The sequence below is a fragment of the Panonychus citri genome, unplaced genomic scaffold (assembly GCF_014898815.1).
Source record: "Panonychus citri isolate SS breed McGregor unplaced genomic scaffold, ASM1489881v1 Contig00109, whole genome shotgun sequence".
Classification (NCBI taxonomy): Eukaryota; Metazoa; Arthropoda; class Arachnida; order Trombidiformes; family Tetranychidae; genus Panonychus; species Panonychus citri.
In genome coordinates, this window is record NW_026515514.1 from 415,568 (window position 1) to 432,118 (window position 16,551).

Below are 16,551 nucleotides of genomic sequence, written 5' to 3' on the forward strand. Positions count from 1 at the left end.
TCAAAAAATTGAAATAAGTGACCAAAATTTCAAGACGATTTGACTTTTTGATTCGCATTGAGTGTTAATTGATTTATAATTTTTTCTTTACAACTGGAAATATTAATTCAATACCAAAATATTAATAGATTATTTTGAATCTCTTCAATTGAACAAATTAATTAACATGATAAAATTTTTATTTTCAATGTCAACAGTTAATTGTCTTTAATTTCCTTTTAATTGGTACATTTTCCACGTATGGAATGTCTCAAATCTTATAAATAAATAAATAAAATTGACAAATAACTTATTCTCAGAGGTTCTTTTAAGATTTCACTTGATCAGGCTTTAGTGAAATAAGAACGAGAAGTAAGTTGACTAGAGGAAAGCGCTGTGGTATCCAATTCCAACGTGTGGCCGTTGATGGAATGTAACTTTAGGCTTAGAGAAAAGTGCACAAATATTTTCTTGATAAATCGCCAAAATAACAGCGATAATAACGGCAAAAACCATTAAAACCACAGCGAAAAGCGATTCATTGCAATGGATTGCATTGAATGCGACGGAAATAAAGCTGGAAAGCAGATCTTTTTTCTTAGCAGGAATCAAATTCTCAACTTCAATAGGCTTTGGAATAATTTCTATCTTACTCCATGGCTTTATCTCACCAACCACTTCTTTGATTTTTTCTTTCTCCAGGCCAAACTTTTCAGCAAATTGACTTAAATCATCTCTCTCGGTGTCGTAGATAAACGGCTCTTCTTGTCCATCCCAAGTGAGATAAACAATGTACTTTCGCAATGTCCGTTCCATGTTTGATGCACATTCTCGAAGCTCCTTATGATATTCCAAAATTAAATGATTTATTTCGGGATATTTGCCGATGTTCACAGAGTTTAAGGTAAATCTATAAATATCATTCCTAATGAAAAAGAAATAAAAAATAAATAAATAAGTAAGTGAGGTTCAATCAATAAATTACGAAGATAATTACTACGCACTCTAATGGGTTTTCATTGGCGAATTTGAAGAAATCGTTTATATTATAATCCATGTTGTCTAACACAATCACAAAATCTTAACAAAATAATAATAATAAGTCACAAAACAAAACGACAAAATTTGATACGGTGACTTGCACGATTCAATCAAAACTGATGAGAAAAATTCCAATGACTAATATTATAGAAAGAGAAAAACGACTGTGGCGACACTCGTGAGAATTATCCGCAACCAGATCTTTTTGCTGTTCGATCTCTTCCTGACTTCGTCTTTGGTATTTTCTGATGCTTTGAATAAAAACGCCGAACTCAGTCAATTGAGCCTTACCCAATATTCCTACTCGATTTCATCATACTTACTCAAGGTCATGTACTTTGTTACAGTTAACAATTAGATGTTCTCATCCGGAGAAAATCATTTTCTAGGAAAAAAAAAGAAAAAAAATCAGGATCAATTACCTGAGCTCCAAATCTTTATTAAGGTAATAATCAGCTGATGGCGATTCCCCCAAACTAATTTAAATTACACTTTGATAAACAAGATTGTTGGGTTCACATAGAAAATAATTACAATTGTTGATAAATATTCTCATGCTCATTTAATTGAATTGTTGTCATAAATCCAGTTGAATTAACCTTTTCTACTCAATGTTTTAGTCGGTTTCATATCGATGGACAGGTCAGTGGGGTTGATGCTCAATCTTGACAATAATAATATTAGTTTTCTAACCGATAATTTCTGTTAATCTGATTACATGTTTAGCTCTGATTAATGATCAGATTGTTGTAAAAAAGAAAGCTATTAAGCTATTAAGCTAATAGTTTTTGAATGGTTGATATAAAAATCAGATAATGAAAATTCAATTTGGTAAAATTGTTTTTCCACAATTAATCATATTCATTAGTGTTTAGATTCACCAATCTAACTAATTGTGAACCTTTTTGAACACATTCACCCGCTTTCAACATGATCTTTTCCACTTTCGATTTAGCCTTTGCTTTAATTATATATTCCATTTTCATGGCCACCATAACAACCAACGAGGTTCCAGGTTCAACTGTATCGCCTTCGGAGACCAAAATTTTCTCGATAACACCAGGCATTGGAGCGACAATACCATCAGCTCCATTGGAGGATTCCATTGATCCGGTTGACCGATAATAAGGTTTAGTTCCAAACTCGAAATTGTAACCATCTTTATCCGAAGTGAACAAAGTAGCTTTAGTTAATCCATCTTGATTGACTCCTAATGAGTTGGTCAATGAACTGTAATCAGCCTCAAGTGTAGCAAAAGGTGACCCATTAAGTGAATCTGAGTATTCATCTGGTTCATGTTGCTTGACCCCAGTAGAGTATTTTTCATAACTGTATGGAAGAGTTAATGTTTTTTGTGAGGTCATCGTTTGGTGTAACCTTTGAGAATCGGGCACTAGTGGACTGATAATTGGACAAAGATGAAATCGACAATGATTCAGCTGATGAGGCAAATACACCGATGGCAGAGGTAAGAGACAAAAGGACGAAAAGAAGCAGAAAAAAGTCAAAAAGAGCCAAAGTTAACCGCCCGTTTCAAAGTCACAAAAAGTTTTATTCTCAATTTTGATGGCGAAATATTCACAATAATAACACTTAAATCAAAACAATTCATAATAATCACCAAGATAATTTAATTTTTTCATTTTTGATGCGCGAATTTTGAATGGCAATTTTCAGATAATTTTTTTGTCAATTTCAACTGAAACTCCATTTTTTCATCGATATACTGACCTGAACATTTAGAATCGTAAACATTGGATGTAAGTGAAAAGAATGAAATTTTGAACGTGATTTTTGCCCTCCAGTTTACCTTTTTCCCATCAATCACAGTCTCCGATAGAGATGATCTTAATCAACTTTAAAAATAATTCAGTTTTAGTAAATAAAGTTGACTTCTGTTCATTGATCATGACATCGGTGTCAACTTGACCAGAAGCAAGCAAATTCTAGGTGCTAAACAATCAAGGAAATTTTCATTTGCTTTCGAACCGATAAATTGAATTCGCTTAACGATGCCCAACGAAGTTCAATTAAAGCTCAACTTCGACCTGAAACTCAAACAACCACAAGTTTTGCGATCATTGGATCATAATGAACGGGAATTTCATCACCACTTCGAACTTCCATTTCGAACCCTACATTCTAACAATGTTCAGGTAACTTAATTTGTCCACGTTTACCATAAATTTCCAATGATTTCATCAATTAATTAATTAAATTACCAGATTCTTGATTCCAAAAGAAATAGCGCCAAGCTCAAATCACCACTAATTCTTCAAATTTTTACTTTTTTCTGTTGTTATCCTAAAAAGAATTCACTTCATCAATAGACTAAAATTTTCTTATTCATATTCATTGAAAGAAATTATCGTAAATGTGCTAATCGAAACACTTATAGTTCCCTTTCGGCTTTAGGTCTGAGGACAAAAACGCCAAAAGGAAAAAGTTGTTTTTCCAAAACGTTGATTCCTTAGCAACACCTTTGGATCTTCAGTTGTTATGAATTCTGTTTACATCAACTTGTTGCTTTGGTTTTCTTTTTATTTCTTATCAAATCTTAGATTTAGATTATGATTTAGATACGAAAGTTAATCTGATGATCAGATCTGAATTCACCTTGTTCCAAAATGTATTTAAATCATTTGTTCCTCTTCAACAATTTACGGAATAATTTACTAACCCAAGGGAAAAGTGTAATCAGAATAATCAACAAATCTAAACCTTTGGTAATTTCCAAACAATCAAATGTTTCTTGTGCCTTTTCCTCATTTAATCATCATCGGGTTTCACCATTGGCGATAAAATTTCCAATTCAATCAAGATTAATTCACACTAATTCAGGTAAGTCATTTAAACAATTTAATTGGTTCTATTGTGTTTCATTGTTTTCTTTTTTTCACTCAATAGGTTTATGGTCTGGGAAATTGGTTTCTTTCAATTTATCTGATATCGGTGAGGGTATTTCCGAGGTTGTGGTCAAGGAATGGTTTATAAAAACTGGTGATGAAGTTAATCAGTTTGATTCAATTTGTGAAGTTCAATCAGATAAAGCAAGTGTTACAATTACAAGTCGCTATGATGGAGTAATTGAAAAAATATATTACGAGATTGATGAGATCGCAAAGGTTGGAAAGCCGCTTGTTGATATTAGGCTTAAAGAAGATGGTAAAGAAGGATTAGTTCAATCAAATCAAGTTGATCAAGTTGCTGATTTAGAGGCTAATCAAATATGTGACTCTCAGCCTACCAGTGTATTGGATTGGAAAGGTGACAAAGTGTTGACCACACCAGCGGTCAGAAGAATCGCCTCTGAGAACAATATTAAATTGAGTGATGTTAAAGGCTCGGGAAGAGATGGTCGGATACTCAAAGAGGATCTTCTCAAATTCATTGAGACATCGAAAAATGTAACATCTATTAAGGTGGAAAGTGAAACATTCGTAAAGCCTCAGCCTCAGTCTCAGTCTTTTGAAAAAGTCCCGACAAAATTTGTAACAACGGAGACAATTAAGTCTCCGTTAGTGGACAAAAGTGTTCCCTTCACTGCCATTCAACGAGCTATGTTTAAATCGATGACACAATCATTGGCGATTCCACATTTTGGTCTAAGTGATGAGGTTAATTTAACTAATCTGTTGAACATTTTACCTAAACTTCGGGAACAAGCATTAGCAAAAGAAATCAAATTAACTTTCATGCCCATTTTCATCAAAGCTTTATCGATAGCTCTCAGTGATTTTCCACTAATCAATTCATCAATTGATGAGAAAAATGAGAAAATAATTTTAAAATCTTCTCACAATATTGGATTTGCTATGGACACTAAGGATGGTTTAATTGTTCCGAATATAAAACATGTCGAAAATTTATCAATCATTGAAATCGCTCAAGAAATGAAGAGACTTCAAATCGATGGTGCCAACAATAAATTACGAAGAGAGGATTTAACTGATGGAACGATAACTTTATCAAACATTGGATCAGTAAGTTGTTAATCATCAGCTGATTGTAGATGAAAATTAACTAAAGATAATTAATTTATTTTCTTAATTCTTTTTTCTTTTCCCTCAAAACCAATAGATCGGTGGTCTTTTTGGTATCCCAGTAATTCCTCCTTCACAAGTCGTTATTGGTGCCATTGGACAGATGAAAAGTGTTCCTATTTTCAACGAAAAAGATGAAATTATCAAAGGAAATTTTGTTAATATTCTATGGTCAGCTGATCATCGAACCATCGACGGGGCCACTTTATGTAGATTCTCATCAGTTTGGAAATCGCTTCTTCAAGATCCAATTAAGATGCTCACCCAACTAAAATAATGTGACAATGGAGACAAAAACAAACGATTACTGTTACAGAGACATTGCCAAATTTATTGACTATTTTGACATTATTTGTTTACTATGAAACTTGATTAACTTTCCACTGAATGTTGAATAATTAAAATTAATTCTAATTGTTAATTTTATCAATCAAAATTCTCAAAGTACAATAGTGAAAACAGAGATGGCGATAGAAGAACGAATCATGTGACTAATCATGTGTTTTTCTTTGATGAATTGAAACGTTTTGTTTTCGTTTTAATTTTGTTAATTTTCTAAAATTTTCTACTAATTGTGTTTGTCTAATTAATCGATCAACTGTCTAACAATGGGTATTTTAGAAAGAATTTCTGAAATCGAAAAGGAAATCGCTCGAACACAAAAGAATAAAGGTTCGTATTTTGATTGACAATCAATTGGACAATTTGATTACTCTTTGTAACCTTAATGTTAATCTATTCTTTTATTTTAATTTAGCTACTGAATATCATTTGGGTCTTCTCAAAGCTAAATTAGCCAAGTATCGATCTCAACTATTGGAGCCAACAGGTAAAGGTGCAGCTAAAGGTGATGGATTTGATGTTATGAAATCAGGAGATGCTCGTGTAGCATTAATTGGGTTCCCGTCAGTTGGAAAGGTAATGAACATTTTTCATTCGTTTTTTTTTCTAACATAAGTGAACTTGTCTACAAGCAATTGGATTAATTTACTGTTTTAATCTCTTATTTAGTCAACATTGTTAAACACTGTAACTGAAACTAAAAGTGAATGTGCTGCTTATGAGTTTACAACTCTAACATGTATTCCCGGTGTAATTCAATACAATGGTGCTAATATTCAACTTCTAGATTTACCTGGAATCATTGAAGGAGCTGCTCAAGGTTTGTATTACTCTTTCTCCCTCTCACTCTCTCTCTCTCTCTTTAATCTCTAAATAATGACAATAATTTTAAATAAATTGTTACAATTACAGGAAAGGGAAGAGGTAGACAAGTTATCGCTGTCGCTAGAACTGCTGATTTGGTTATCATTATGTTGGATGCTACAAAGAGTGAAATCCAACGACAATTACTTGAGAAAGAATTGGAATCAGTTGGAATTAGGCTTAACAGGAGACGACCAAATATTTACTTTAAGGTAATTTGATAAATTGTTGATTAAAATGTCTCTTCAAATATTCAAACAATTGATTTGATTTCTTTTTAAATAGGAAAAAAAATCTGGTGGAATTTCATTCAACGCAACATGTAATCTGACGAAACTTGACGAAAAATTGGTTTACGGAATTTTACATGAATACAGTAAGTTGCTAATTCAATTGAAGAATTAAACTTTGTATTCCTGAACGAAATCTATTCTCATTCATATTCTCATTATTTAGAAATGTTCCATGCTGAAGTTCTGCTTCGTGAAGACTCCTCAACGGACGATCTAATCGATGTTATCAGTAAAAATAGAGTTTATCTTCCATGTTTATATGTGTACAACAAAATCGATCAAATTTCCATTGAAGAAGTGGACAAATTGGCCCATCGACCCTTCAGTGTAGTTGTTAGTTGCAATATGAAACTTAATTTAGATTATTTCCTCGAAAGGCTTTGGCTTCATCTCGCCCTGATTCGAGTTTACACCAAAAAACCTGGAAGTAAGACAATTTGCAATTACAAAGCACAATCAATTTTAATTTCTATTCTAATCATGTTCTCCCCTTGTAATCTTTCAGATGCACCCGATTTTAATGATGCACTAATCTTAAGAAGAGGAGCTTCAATTGAGCACGTTTGTCATGCTATTCATCGTTCGATAGCCGAAAGTTTCAGATATGCTCTTGTATGGGTAAGTAAATAACCAAGAATTTCATAGTTCGACATAACTAATTTTCTTTTCGATTTTTCATCTTATATTTTGCTTTAGGGAACAAGCACAAAATACAGTCCGCAAAGAGTTGGTCTCTCCCATATTGTTCACCATGAAGATGTTGTTCAAGTTATTAAGAAAGTTTGAAAGTTTTCCCATTAAATTGACATCTAAAAACTTTTGGAATACTGTCAAATAATTTATTAAATCATTTTGAATATTATTTAAATGCCATCTAATTACTGATTTATCTGTCATGAAAAACCGATGGACAAAAATGGATCATATTGAATTTCCATCAATATAAAACAAATAAGCAGAGAATTGTAAATGATTAATTTTCTTTATTCAGTTCAGTACTTTGATTAGATTCATCATCTTGAGAATCATCATCTTCATCATCATCATGTAAACTTAAGCCTAATTCCTTCAGCAAATTTGGATTTATGGCCATACTGTATCGTTGTTTAAGGACTTCGATCTGTTCTCGCTTTTTCCTTTTGAAAAATCCAACCTAAATATAAGAATATGGTTTGTTAATTGTTGATCATTAAACATCGTTCTAATGGTGTCTTTGATTACCTTGATTAAAGCTATAATGATCAATAGTAGAAACAGTAAACCTGTAAATGAACATGAAATGATAATCCAAAGAGCAACAGCTTCTTTGTAGGGTAATTGTTTCAGTTGAATATCTGAATTAGTTAATTTTGACCATTGATTATTTCCTTTGACCATTTGATCAAAAAATGCGGTTTTTGCTTCAACTGAATAATTGAAAACTTTAACATTCGATCCAAATGATTTCTCCAATTTCTCCAAATTAACTGCAACAATCATCTTAATTGTTAGTCCCTTCTCTCCGGTTCCAATGTTGCCAAGTTTACACTCGATTTCCTTACACTTTGTCGTTGAACAATCCTACGATTAACGATCGAAATTAGATAATTTGATCAAATTATTCAAGTATTTAGAACTCACCAAATTGATCTGTGAATCTAGAATTTTATTTTCATTTCTTAAATTGTCTCGTTTTTGTCTTGCTAACGAAATTTGATCACTTGACTTGAGAGCTTCGGATGTTGCACTACTTTCGGATGGTGGATACTCATTCTCATCATTTGGACTGTGTTCTAATCCCAGAGGTTTACAAGATATCGGCGTTAAATCATGAACCTGGTGTAAACAATACGATTAACATGTGAAGCAAATATTAGCGATTATACTGATTATTACCTCAAATTTAGGCTCGTAGATGAAATCGGAACCGGATGAAGAAACCGGTAGACTGAAAGTAACTCTTGGACTGCGGATGGAACTGTAATTACTTTTTCGAATTAAGAACAATAGAGCGAATTTCTTGTGCTTTACTGATCGAGTTTCTGGATGTTCGAAGAATATTGGATCACTTATTATTCTAGAAAAGAGAACAAAAAGAGAAATGAATAAAAATTAAGATAATTTAAATTCGTAACTGTGACTTACCCATCAATAGTTAACGAAGCGACTCTTTCAATTGGAATAGATAACGATTGTTTAATTGATCCATTGACAGTTGATCTTAAATCACTTCGAGTTGTAAAGATACAAGTGAAGTTAATTCGTTGTTGATCATAAATTATTGAAGATTTCAAGTTAAATGGGATTAAAAACTCATTCGAGCCTGGACCAAGCGGATTACCAACATCTCGATTGATTATTAAAGTTGTATCGTTGAAAATATCATAAGAATTGATCTGAGTTTTCAAAGGAGGTTCAACAATTAACTCTAATTTTGACGAATGAGCGTTTTCCCCATAATTGTAAAGAGAAACAATCAATTTAACTGAATCATGAAAACCTTCAATTACTGATTGTAATGAGCCTAATTCATCAACTAATTTAATAGACAATGAAACATCAGAAGTACATATACCATCAGGACCACAACCAGTTTCGAAAGTAATTTGATCTTTTATTTGTGACCCAATCAAATGTGGACAAGTTGAACAAAAGTCAATCGATTCGTCGTACAGTGAATAGTTCAAAGTGACCTCCATTGGCGTTAATTTATCACGAACATCTTTCTGCAATAAGAATAAGAAAATAATTAATGATGAATAATAACAATTCCAATAATTCATATCAAATCTCACATTGATCATTAATTGAATAGGATTTTCACAAAACTCTCTATGAGAGCTAATTGTTATCCGTTTAGAAAATGATCTAAATTTTGAATTGTTCTGAATGAAATATGCCCTCGGTGTTTCATCGGGTCGTAATAACGTGTCAATATCCAATATCAAGTTAATTGTGTGATAACCATTGAGATAATTTCCTCTCAAAATCATACAATAAGTCAAATTGAAACAAGGAACCAAATCCTTTGAGTTGATATTTTTACAATTTTTTCTGTTCACATCAATTGAAATGACATCAAATTTGAGATCTACTTTCAGAGATCCAATTGGTTTTGATCTGAATTTCATGAAAAAATAAGAAAATCTAATGAAAATCTAATTGTTATTGGAAAATCCTTCTAATTGTCAAACCTCAGGACAACGGCCGAATCAGATAATGGAGATCCAATCAGTAAATCGGGATAATTGTTTCCATCCATGTCGAAAGCTTTTGAAAGACTGAAGCCAAATCCTTTTAATGGTTTAGATGATTTAAGTTTATTATTAGGATCACAAGCTGAGATTTTCTGCAATTTAAATAGTTAGAAAATTGAATTATTGACAATTTATTAATTCTTAGATTACCTGAGAATATTTCTCTGTTAATCCAGATCTACTTCCATGATAGATATAAATGGCTCCACACTCATCTTCAAATGGAGCTCCGATAACAACATCTAATCATTAAGGTAATCGAAATTAAATCTTTTACTAAGCAATTAGATTGTGTTCACCTTTATATCCATCGAAATTAATGTCACCAAGTTGTGCCATCGATGAACCAAATCGGGATTTGGGATTACTATCTCCATATTTGAAAACTGGATTAGCAAAAGTCTGTTTATCATAATTTAACAATTAAGATTGACGATGAGTTTGAGTAATAAAATTGAAAGATTATTATTATTATCATGATAAAGTTACCTCGCCATTGCTCAGGTAAATGTAACATCTTCCAATGTCACCTCGACGATGATTGTTGGGAGAGTAAAGAGGAGCTCCAACAATTAGATCATCAAATGAATCACCATTAATATCGACAATTAATACTGAATATCCAAAATATTCCCCGGTATCTATTCCTCTTAATCGTTGAACTCCAGGAATCGATGATGATGATTTACTTGATCCAAATTGTAGATTGTCAAACTTGAAATAGCAAACCTAATTGTATCCAAATGAAATACAGAGGATAGTTTAATTTACTTAATTATCAGAAAACCGATGATAATTTACCAATCCAGTGTGTCCATCTCTTGGTGCTCCACTCGCAACGTACAACTTTTTATCCCTGAAAAAGTGACCAGTGGCCAAAGAATAACCAAAATATGAATCTGATGGTGAATCGATATGATTTATCCGAATTGATGATGAATCTTCAAGCTTATTGTATACTACAATGGCTCCTCGCCACCCTGAAAATCCAGGAGCTCCAATAATCCATCGATTATAATCCTAACAAGAATTGAATATTATCGATCAAGCAAATTGATTCTCATTTGAATAATTTACCTCAATGAAAAGAGTTGAGAATCCAAACATCCCATGAGAAAAGTAATAAAAGTTTCCAGAAATTTGAGCCACTGAGCCAAATAGTAACAATTAATTTCCTCACAACTAATTACATTCAACTTTATATACTTACGATTCTCAAATGGTATCATGATTTTATCATATTTTGCTTCTGATTGTTCAGCTAATTTGATTGTATAACAAGCACCATTTGGATAATCAGAATTAGTTTGAACGCTTTTAGTTTTAAGGTGAGAACAAGCAATTGCTGATGATGATTTAGATTTACTTGCGAGTGAAGACCCAAGATGCATATTGGCAATTGAATCTAACAGTTAAATGAACGAGTAACAATTAGCTGATTATCAATCATTGATTTAGTTTAAGTTCTTACCTGTTGGCTCATCGATTTGGGTACATTGAGCTTTCGAGTTGTTAACAATTAACTGACAATCAAAAACAGCTCCGATTCGTTTTGATGGTGATCTAATTGAATTTGCTTTTGGTGCTCCGATTAAAATTCTGAAGAAAACAATTAGTTAATTTACTTGCATTTGATTGGTTTAATCAACTTACCTTGAATACTTATTTTGATGAATTACAACTGAAGCACCAAAATCAATGTTAATTGTTTCACTTTTTAATTGTGGTTGCAAAATGATTGGATAGTCTGTATCAATATTAAATGATTCACTTAAATCCAGCACAATTAAGACTACAAGAGAACTAATTAATTTTCCAAATAATTGTAGCATTTTTTTATTGTTCATTTAGATTTAATTATAATGATTCTCATCATAGTTTCTAAATAATTAAAAATCTTATATTTCGAGTTGATATTTTCATCTATCCAGAGGAAGTTAACAGGAAACAGGAAACTCGCAATCAGAATATTAACCTGAATAGTTTTATCTATCACTAAATTAAACTGCAAAGTTAACCAATCAATCGCTAATCAACTTATCTATTGATCAATTTTTCACATTCGAGTGATATTTTAATTATATCTTTCCAATTAACTCCAATATAAGTTAGTCAACAGAAAGAAGAAGATGAAAAAAAAGAGAATCCGATCAGTTCGAAACAAGTGAATTAAATCAAATTCCATAAATTAATTATCATCTTAATCAATCGAAATCAAGAAGAAAAAAAAAGAAAAGAAATTAAATCAACAATTAAAAAGAATCGATTTTTTTCTGGTTTTCTGGTTGGAAATCGATCCATCGATGGTCATATGATTTTCTGTTGATTGATAAACATTTTCAACTCAACTTGTTTTGAATTTAAATCTTTTTGTTTTCCATCAATTCTTTTGAAATTAATTAACAATTTACTGATCAGTGGAATCTCCTGACGTTAATTAACTACAAATGGTAAGTTTGAGACAAGTTTCTTTTCGTAAAATGGTTTTTAATTGTTCTAATTTATTTATTCTTAGGCTGTTCCATGTTTATCAATGTTTTATAGACAAAGCTTGATGCCAGGTCTCAATGCGTTAATGTCTTTACAATCTCGTAACATTTACTATGATAGGAATACATGTCGACCTCATTCACATCCTGAGGTGCTTAAGAGATACTTTCGACTTCGATGGGGTGGATGGATTCGTGCTAGACCGGGTTTTAAGCGGCACTTGTGGAAGAAACCGTTTTGGCTTCGATCATGGGCCATTCAACATGTTTTCGTTAAGGACAAGGAAAGGGAAATGCTGGAGAAAATGATCTCTGCAGATTATAAGAGAAGTCGATATTTTATCGATGATATTTATGAACCTTACCATCGACGAACCGATATCGATATTTGTCCACCCGGTCAAAGAAAAGTTTGTAAAAGTTACATAAGATCAATTGAATCTCTCAATTGAATTGGATATTAGAAATGTATATATTATATATACTTAGTGTTTAATGGAGTTAAAAATTACAAACAAAATTTACTTTGCATTTGTATAATTGTTAATTGGTTGGTAAAATCTTCAAAAATAGAATAATAATTAATGTTATTTAGGTTATCCCACGAAATTGTGTTATCAACGAATCGGCGATTAACTTTCCATCTCTGTCCTTTATTCTTAAACGTCCAGTTGGAAATCGAGTCTCTTCTGTCCCATCCGAATGAATTGTCTTTACGGTTCCATCTAGATATTCTCTTCTTTTAAATTCTTTTGTTCGAATTTCTCTTTCACCGTTTGAAAGTTCAATTATTTCAGTTCCATCAACTGAAATTCTGATAATTGTTCCATCGGGTGTTATCGTCTCCTCTGATCCATCAGCTCTAATCACTCGTTGAGTACCATTGGGATAGAATATTGTTTTAGTGCCATTAGTGGAGACTCGTTCAATTTGACCACTAAAAAGAAAAGAAAAACATAGCAAAGATTAAATCAAATTGATTAGACCAAATTGTAACAATAATCAAAGGGAATTGGCGAATAAAATTATTACCTGGGAAATTCAACAACTCGTGTTCCATCAGAATGAGTGATCTGTCTGACTCCAGAGGCGTAATTGTAAATCTATTTGGAAGAATTTGAAAATTTTCGATTAGTAATCATCTTGATTGTAATTTCGACAGTTTCGATTACTCTTACAATTGTATCATCACTTGTCTTCATAATTTGATCGCCATTATCAAGTGTCAGGTGAGTTCCCGTTTGAAGTTGTTGAATCTGAGAGTATAATGAGGTTTCTGGTGATGTGATCACTTTTGCACTTGATGAAGGTAAATTTAATTTGATTCCTTGGTTTGAATTTTCTTTAGTCAATAATTTGGTTTCAATTGTTTCTAATTTGTTGGTCAATGAAAAGAGATGTTTCTTAATCTCACTCATTTCTGAGAATATCTTTTCCGGTGAAAACTTTTCAACGCTCGGTGATTCTCGAGATTTATAATCAGCGATATTCTGTTGACATTTGACAGTTAACTCTTTGAGACGATCTTCGAGTGTTTCAATCTTCTGTTTAAGAGATAATGTATAACTGCTAATTCGAGGAGTAGATAGAAGATCAATCTCAGCTTCTTCTTTATTGGAACTCGATTTACCCAATGTAAAGGTTCCGGTTCTTGTTATCTTTTTATTCAGCAAAGGTTTCGATAGAATTTTATTTCTAATTGGCTGTTTTCTCAGTAATTCTGTTTCCTCGTAATCATCTTCCCAACTTTCTTCGTCTGATTGCTCCTCAGAAACACGTTGTTGAAGTTCTTGTTGTTTCACTTGAATGTTTTTCAATAATCGCTCCAGGGCTTCGACTCGAGGCTCGTCGTTTTCAAAGTTCACTCGTTTCTCCTTAAGGTTCATACTACTCAATTTCTTACAATTCTTATCCTGTTGACAAGAAGAAAATTTATATAAAAGTTAACAATTAATAGTTGAAAGAGAAGATAAAAGTTCGATACATACTTTTGAAAGGAATTCATGAGATATAATATGATTTGATTGTTCCCGTTGAATTGGTTCGATCTCATTGGAATATCGAGAGATGATTGGATTTGATTGTCTTTTCCTGAAGTTGGTCTGCTATTTATGATTCCATTTGTCTGAATTTTCTTTGGTTGAATTGAAACTCCATTCAATTCTGAAACATATCGTTTACTATTATTATTAACCTGAGGTGCTGGTTTAATAGTCACTTTTTTCCGATTATTGTCATTGCGAATATTATTATTGCTCTTGGTTTGATCACTTTTCTTTGAACAATGTCTCTCATTGAGACAGTTCACTTTTTCTGCTTCGTCCATAAATTGTTGTTCCAATTTTTTTCGGCAACAATGTCGACGCTCTCGTTTCGGTGTATCTGGTTTAGGAGCAAATCTAACCAGTCCAGAACCTTTTCTAAGAAAAGGTTTCTTTGGTTTCTCTGTATCTTCCATACCTAAATTAGCTGGACTATCATCTCGCTGAAGAGCATATTCCACAAGCTCGTCAAATGTTTTCACTTTTTTACCATCAATAGCTGGTAGAATTGGAGTGTCATCCAAAGAAATACTCCAAAAATGAGTTCCATCCAATGAACTGATCGAATCTTGGCTTTGACTTCACACAGATAGAAAGAGAAAGAGAGAGAGAAACAATTAATCAAATCATCGAAAATTGTATTCAACTAAAACATTAACAGAAAAAAAAGAGAATCAAAAAACTCATACTTACTCATATGCAACAGAAGCAGAATTATTATAAGAAGATTCCTCTGGAATTGATTGTAATAGATGATTCGCAATTCGATCAGTCATCACAACAAGGGAACAATCAACTAATTGTCAATGACAGTGAGATAACATATGAGATACAATAGAAGTGGAAATGTTTAATTAAACTGAGCAACCAAAGAGTAACCAAAACAAAAGTAGTTAATGTTTGGCTCCAAAATTGAAAACAAAACCGACCAATCAGAGAAGAGAAAATTATGGCGGCAAAAATTAAAAGAATAAAATTCGACCGTTTAATTTTTGTTTTCTCAATACATTTAATTTAATTGATTTCTTTTTCTTTTTTATACAAAATTTATGAATTTCAGATTGTTTACATTCTATCTTGGTTTATATAAACAGGGTTTCAATGTGATATCAGGTAAATTGGAGATTTCTTGTTTGAGTAAATTTTTCTTTTTCACTGCATTGATGAAAACGAAAAAATTATTTGGTGGTAAATATTCACGTTCAATTATCTGGAATCCAAAAGATTTCAGTTTCCCTTCAAATTTTTCAATCTTCAAATCTTCAAATCTCGATGAAACCTCAGCAATCATCAGCATTCCATGTTTTTTTAACAATCTATTCGCTTCTACCATCAAATCTTTTATATTGGTTGCCATTAATGATAAACTGTAAACAGCAATGTCAACGGATGAATTATCTAAAGGTACGTTGACCATATTAGCAGCGATAATATCTTTATGGTGAGAAATTATATCAAAGGAATGAACTTTAGCCTTTTTGTTAAGTTTCACCTTAATTGTTGGATATTGTCCACAGCCAAGATCAGCAATGATCCATTTTTTATCCCAATCTGGACCAGCAAATGATTCAATCTTTTGGATTATATGATCAACCGGTTTAACAGGCCACTTACAGGCAATCTCATCGTAGGCCTCATGGTATTGCTTGAATTTTGTAACATCATTCATGAAATCAAAACCTTTGTCACTCGGTTTTGAGTAAATGAATTCATTCATTTTTCGGAATCTTGAATATTCCATTTGTTTTTTACATCTTTCAGCTAACAATTTACTACGTGTAACTTTCTCCTTCTTTTTAAACATAATAATTATATAACCGAAAACTAATCACAATTTAATTAATAACAAAACCAACAAACAGATAACACAAATGTAAACAAAACTGTTGTTCAAAATTATTTACATGTGAAAATTTTTTGTCAACAATTTGGGAAAACAAGAGTTGAAGCGCCAAATACAAAAAAGATTTTCCAGATTGAACTTCAATCATTGAAGGATAAAGATGAAGATGATGAAAATATTTAGATTTAACAAAAATTGTTTTTAGTTTTGCAGGGGGATCTAAACAAAGAGTAATAGCTTATCATTAATTTGTTAAGTTGTCAGATCATTTGTGACATGTGGAACTTGCGGTCAATTTATTTAAATACAACGCAACTATGGAACAACGAATTGTCTTTACGGTTCCATCTAAATATTGTCTTCTTTTAAATTTTTTTGT

At 32.0% G+C, this 16,551-nt stretch overlaps 7 protein-coding genes across 8 annotated transcripts; 3 read left to right on the forward strand and 4 right to left on the reverse strand.

The window, feature by feature from the left end:
• Positions 1–161: 161 nt before the first annotated feature.
• On the reverse strand, positions 162–2,598 carry LOC128389673 (methylmalonyl-CoA carboxyltransferase 1.3S subunit-like). 2 transcript variants are annotated; one of them, XM_053349297.1, is made up of 2 exons: positions 984–2,598; positions 162–904 (listed from the first exon to the last, which is right to left on the reverse strand). In XM_053349297.1, exon 1 carries the CDS (start codon positions 2,382–2,384, stop codon positions 1,872–1,874), a length of 513 nt encoding a protein of 170 aa, XP_053205272.1. In that variant the 5' UTR covers positions 2,385–2,598; the 3' UTR covers positions 162–904; positions 984–1,871. The 2 variants fall into 2 exon arrangements, with proteins under 2 accessions (XP_053205272.1, XP_053205271.1); XM_053349296.1 differs by having other exon boundaries at positions 984–1,142.
• An 896-nt stretch (positions 2,599–3,494) lies between these two features.
• Positions 3,495–5,484, forward strand: LOC128389668 (lipoamide acyltransferase component of branched-chain alpha-keto acid dehydrogenase complex, mitochondrial-like). The gene is made up of 3 exons (XM_053349290.1): positions 3,495–3,861; positions 3,928–5,003; positions 5,101–5,484. The coding sequence occupies exons 1-3, from the start codon at positions 3,648–3,650 to the stop codon at positions 5,338–5,340; spliced, it is 1,530 nt and encodes a 509-aa protein (XP_053205265.1). The 5' UTR covers positions 3,495–3,647; the 3' UTR covers positions 5,341–5,484.
• Positions 5,485–5,556: 72 nt separating this feature from the next.
• Positions 5,557–7,424, forward strand: LOC128389669 (developmentally-regulated GTP-binding protein 2-like). Its single transcript, XM_053349291.1, has 8 exons — positions 5,557–5,735; positions 5,821–5,981; positions 6,075–6,225; positions 6,318–6,481; positions 6,555–6,645; positions 6,726–6,989; positions 7,068–7,180; positions 7,259–7,424. The coding sequence occupies exons 1-8, from the start codon at positions 5,672–5,674 to the stop codon at positions 7,346–7,348; spliced, it is 1,098 nt and encodes a 365-aa protein (XP_053205266.1). The 5' UTR covers positions 5,557–5,671; the 3' UTR covers positions 7,349–7,424.
• A 101-nt stretch (positions 7,425–7,525) lies between these two features.
• LOC128389665 (integrin alpha-PS2-like) lies at positions 7,526–11,660 on the reverse strand. Its single transcript, XM_053349287.1, has 15 exons — positions 11,452–11,660; positions 11,270–11,397; positions 11,009–11,203; positions 10,876–10,946; positions 10,600–10,818; positions 10,288–10,527; positions 10,098–10,200; positions 9,949–10,040; positions 9,736–9,890; positions 9,337–9,661; positions 8,687–9,267; positions 8,438–8,618; positions 8,183–8,377; positions 7,784–8,122; positions 7,526–7,715 (listed from the first exon to the last, which is right to left on the reverse strand). The coding sequence occupies exons 1-15, from the start codon at positions 11,643–11,645 to the stop codon at positions 7,536–7,538; spliced, it is 3,198 nt and encodes a 1,065-aa protein (XP_053205262.1). The 5' UTR covers positions 11,646–11,660; the 3' UTR covers positions 7,526–7,535.
• Positions 11,661–12,090: 430 nt separating this feature from the next.
• LOC128389674 (39S ribosomal protein L35, mitochondrial-like) lies at positions 12,091–12,886 on the forward strand. Its single transcript, XM_053349298.1, has 2 exons — positions 12,091–12,248; positions 12,314–12,886. The coding sequence occupies exons 1-2, from the start codon at positions 12,246–12,248 to the stop codon at positions 12,737–12,739; spliced, it is 429 nt and encodes a 142-aa protein (XP_053205273.1). The 5' UTR covers positions 12,091–12,245; the 3' UTR covers positions 12,740–12,886.
• LOC128389666 (uncharacterized) lies at positions 12,741–15,195 on the reverse strand. The gene is given in 6 exon segments (XM_053349288.1): positions 12,741–13,224; positions 13,320–13,390; positions 13,466–14,200; positions 14,276–14,370; positions 14,373–14,908; positions 15,023–15,195. Coding segments are annotated over 6 exon segments (1,866 nt in total). The 5' UTR covers positions 15,106–15,195; the 3' UTR covers positions 12,741–12,878.
• A 96-nt stretch (positions 15,196–15,291) lies between these two features.
• On the reverse strand, positions 15,292–16,233 carry LOC128389672 (ribosomal RNA-processing protein 8-like). Its single transcript, XM_053349295.1, has one exon. It carries the CDS (start codon positions 16,131–16,133, stop codon positions 15,402–15,404), a length of 732 nt encoding a protein of 243 aa, XP_053205270.1. The 5' UTR covers positions 16,134–16,233; the 3' UTR covers positions 15,292–15,401.
• Positions 16,234–16,551: the final 318 nt, after the last annotated feature.

Excerpts from the sequence above, each read along its gene's own strand:
- LOC128389668 (XM_053349290.1), top strand. The coding sequence starts at position 3,648 with ATGTATTTAAATCATTTGTTCCTCTTCAACAATTTACGGAATAATTTA. Across the intron at positions 3,862-3,927 it reads ATTAATTCACACTAATTCAG|GTTTATGGTCTGGGAAATTG; the intron begins GTAAGTCATTTA and ends TTCACTCAATAG. Across the intron at positions 5,004-5,100 it reads CTTTATCAAACATTGGATCA|ATCGGTGGTCTTTTTGGTAT; the intron begins GTAAGTTGTTAA and ends CAAAACCAATAG.
- LOC128389669 (XM_053349291.1), top strand. The coding sequence starts at position 5,672 with ATGGGTATTTTAGAAAGAATTTCTGAAATCGAAAAGGAAATCGCTCGA. Across the intron at positions 5,736-5,820 it reads TCGAACACAAAAGAATAAAG|CTACTGAATATCATTTGGGT; the intron begins GTTCGTATTTTG and ends ATTTTAATTTAG. Across the intron at positions 6,990-7,067 it reads TTACACCAAAAAACCTGGAA|ATGCACCCGATTTTAATGAT; the intron begins GTAAGACAATTT and ends GTAATCTTTCAG.
- LOC128389672 (XM_053349295.1), bottom strand. The coding sequence starts at position 16,133 with ATGTTTAAAAAGAAGGAGAAAGTTACACGTAGTAAATTGTTAGCTGAA.
- LOC128389673 (XM_053349296.1), bottom strand. The coding sequence starts at position 1,036 with ATGGATTATAATATAAACGATTTCTTCAAATTCGCCAATGAAAACCCA. Across the intron at positions 905-983 it reads GCCAATGAAAACCCATTAGA|GAATGATATTTATAGATTTA; the intron begins GTGCGTAGTAAT and ends CTTTTTCATTAG.
- LOC128389665 (XM_053349287.1), bottom strand. The coding sequence starts at position 11,645 with ATGAACAATAAAAAAATGCTACAATTATTTGGAAAATTAATTAGTTCT. Across the intron at positions 9,268-9,336 it reads CTATTCAATTAATGATCAAT|AAAGATGTTCGTGATAAATT; the intron begins GTGAGATTTGAT and ends TTCTTATTGCAG. Across the intron at positions 8,619-8,686 it reads GCTTCGTTAACTATTGATGG|AATAATAAGTGATCCAATAT; the intron begins GTAAGTCACAGT and ends TCTCTTTTCTAG.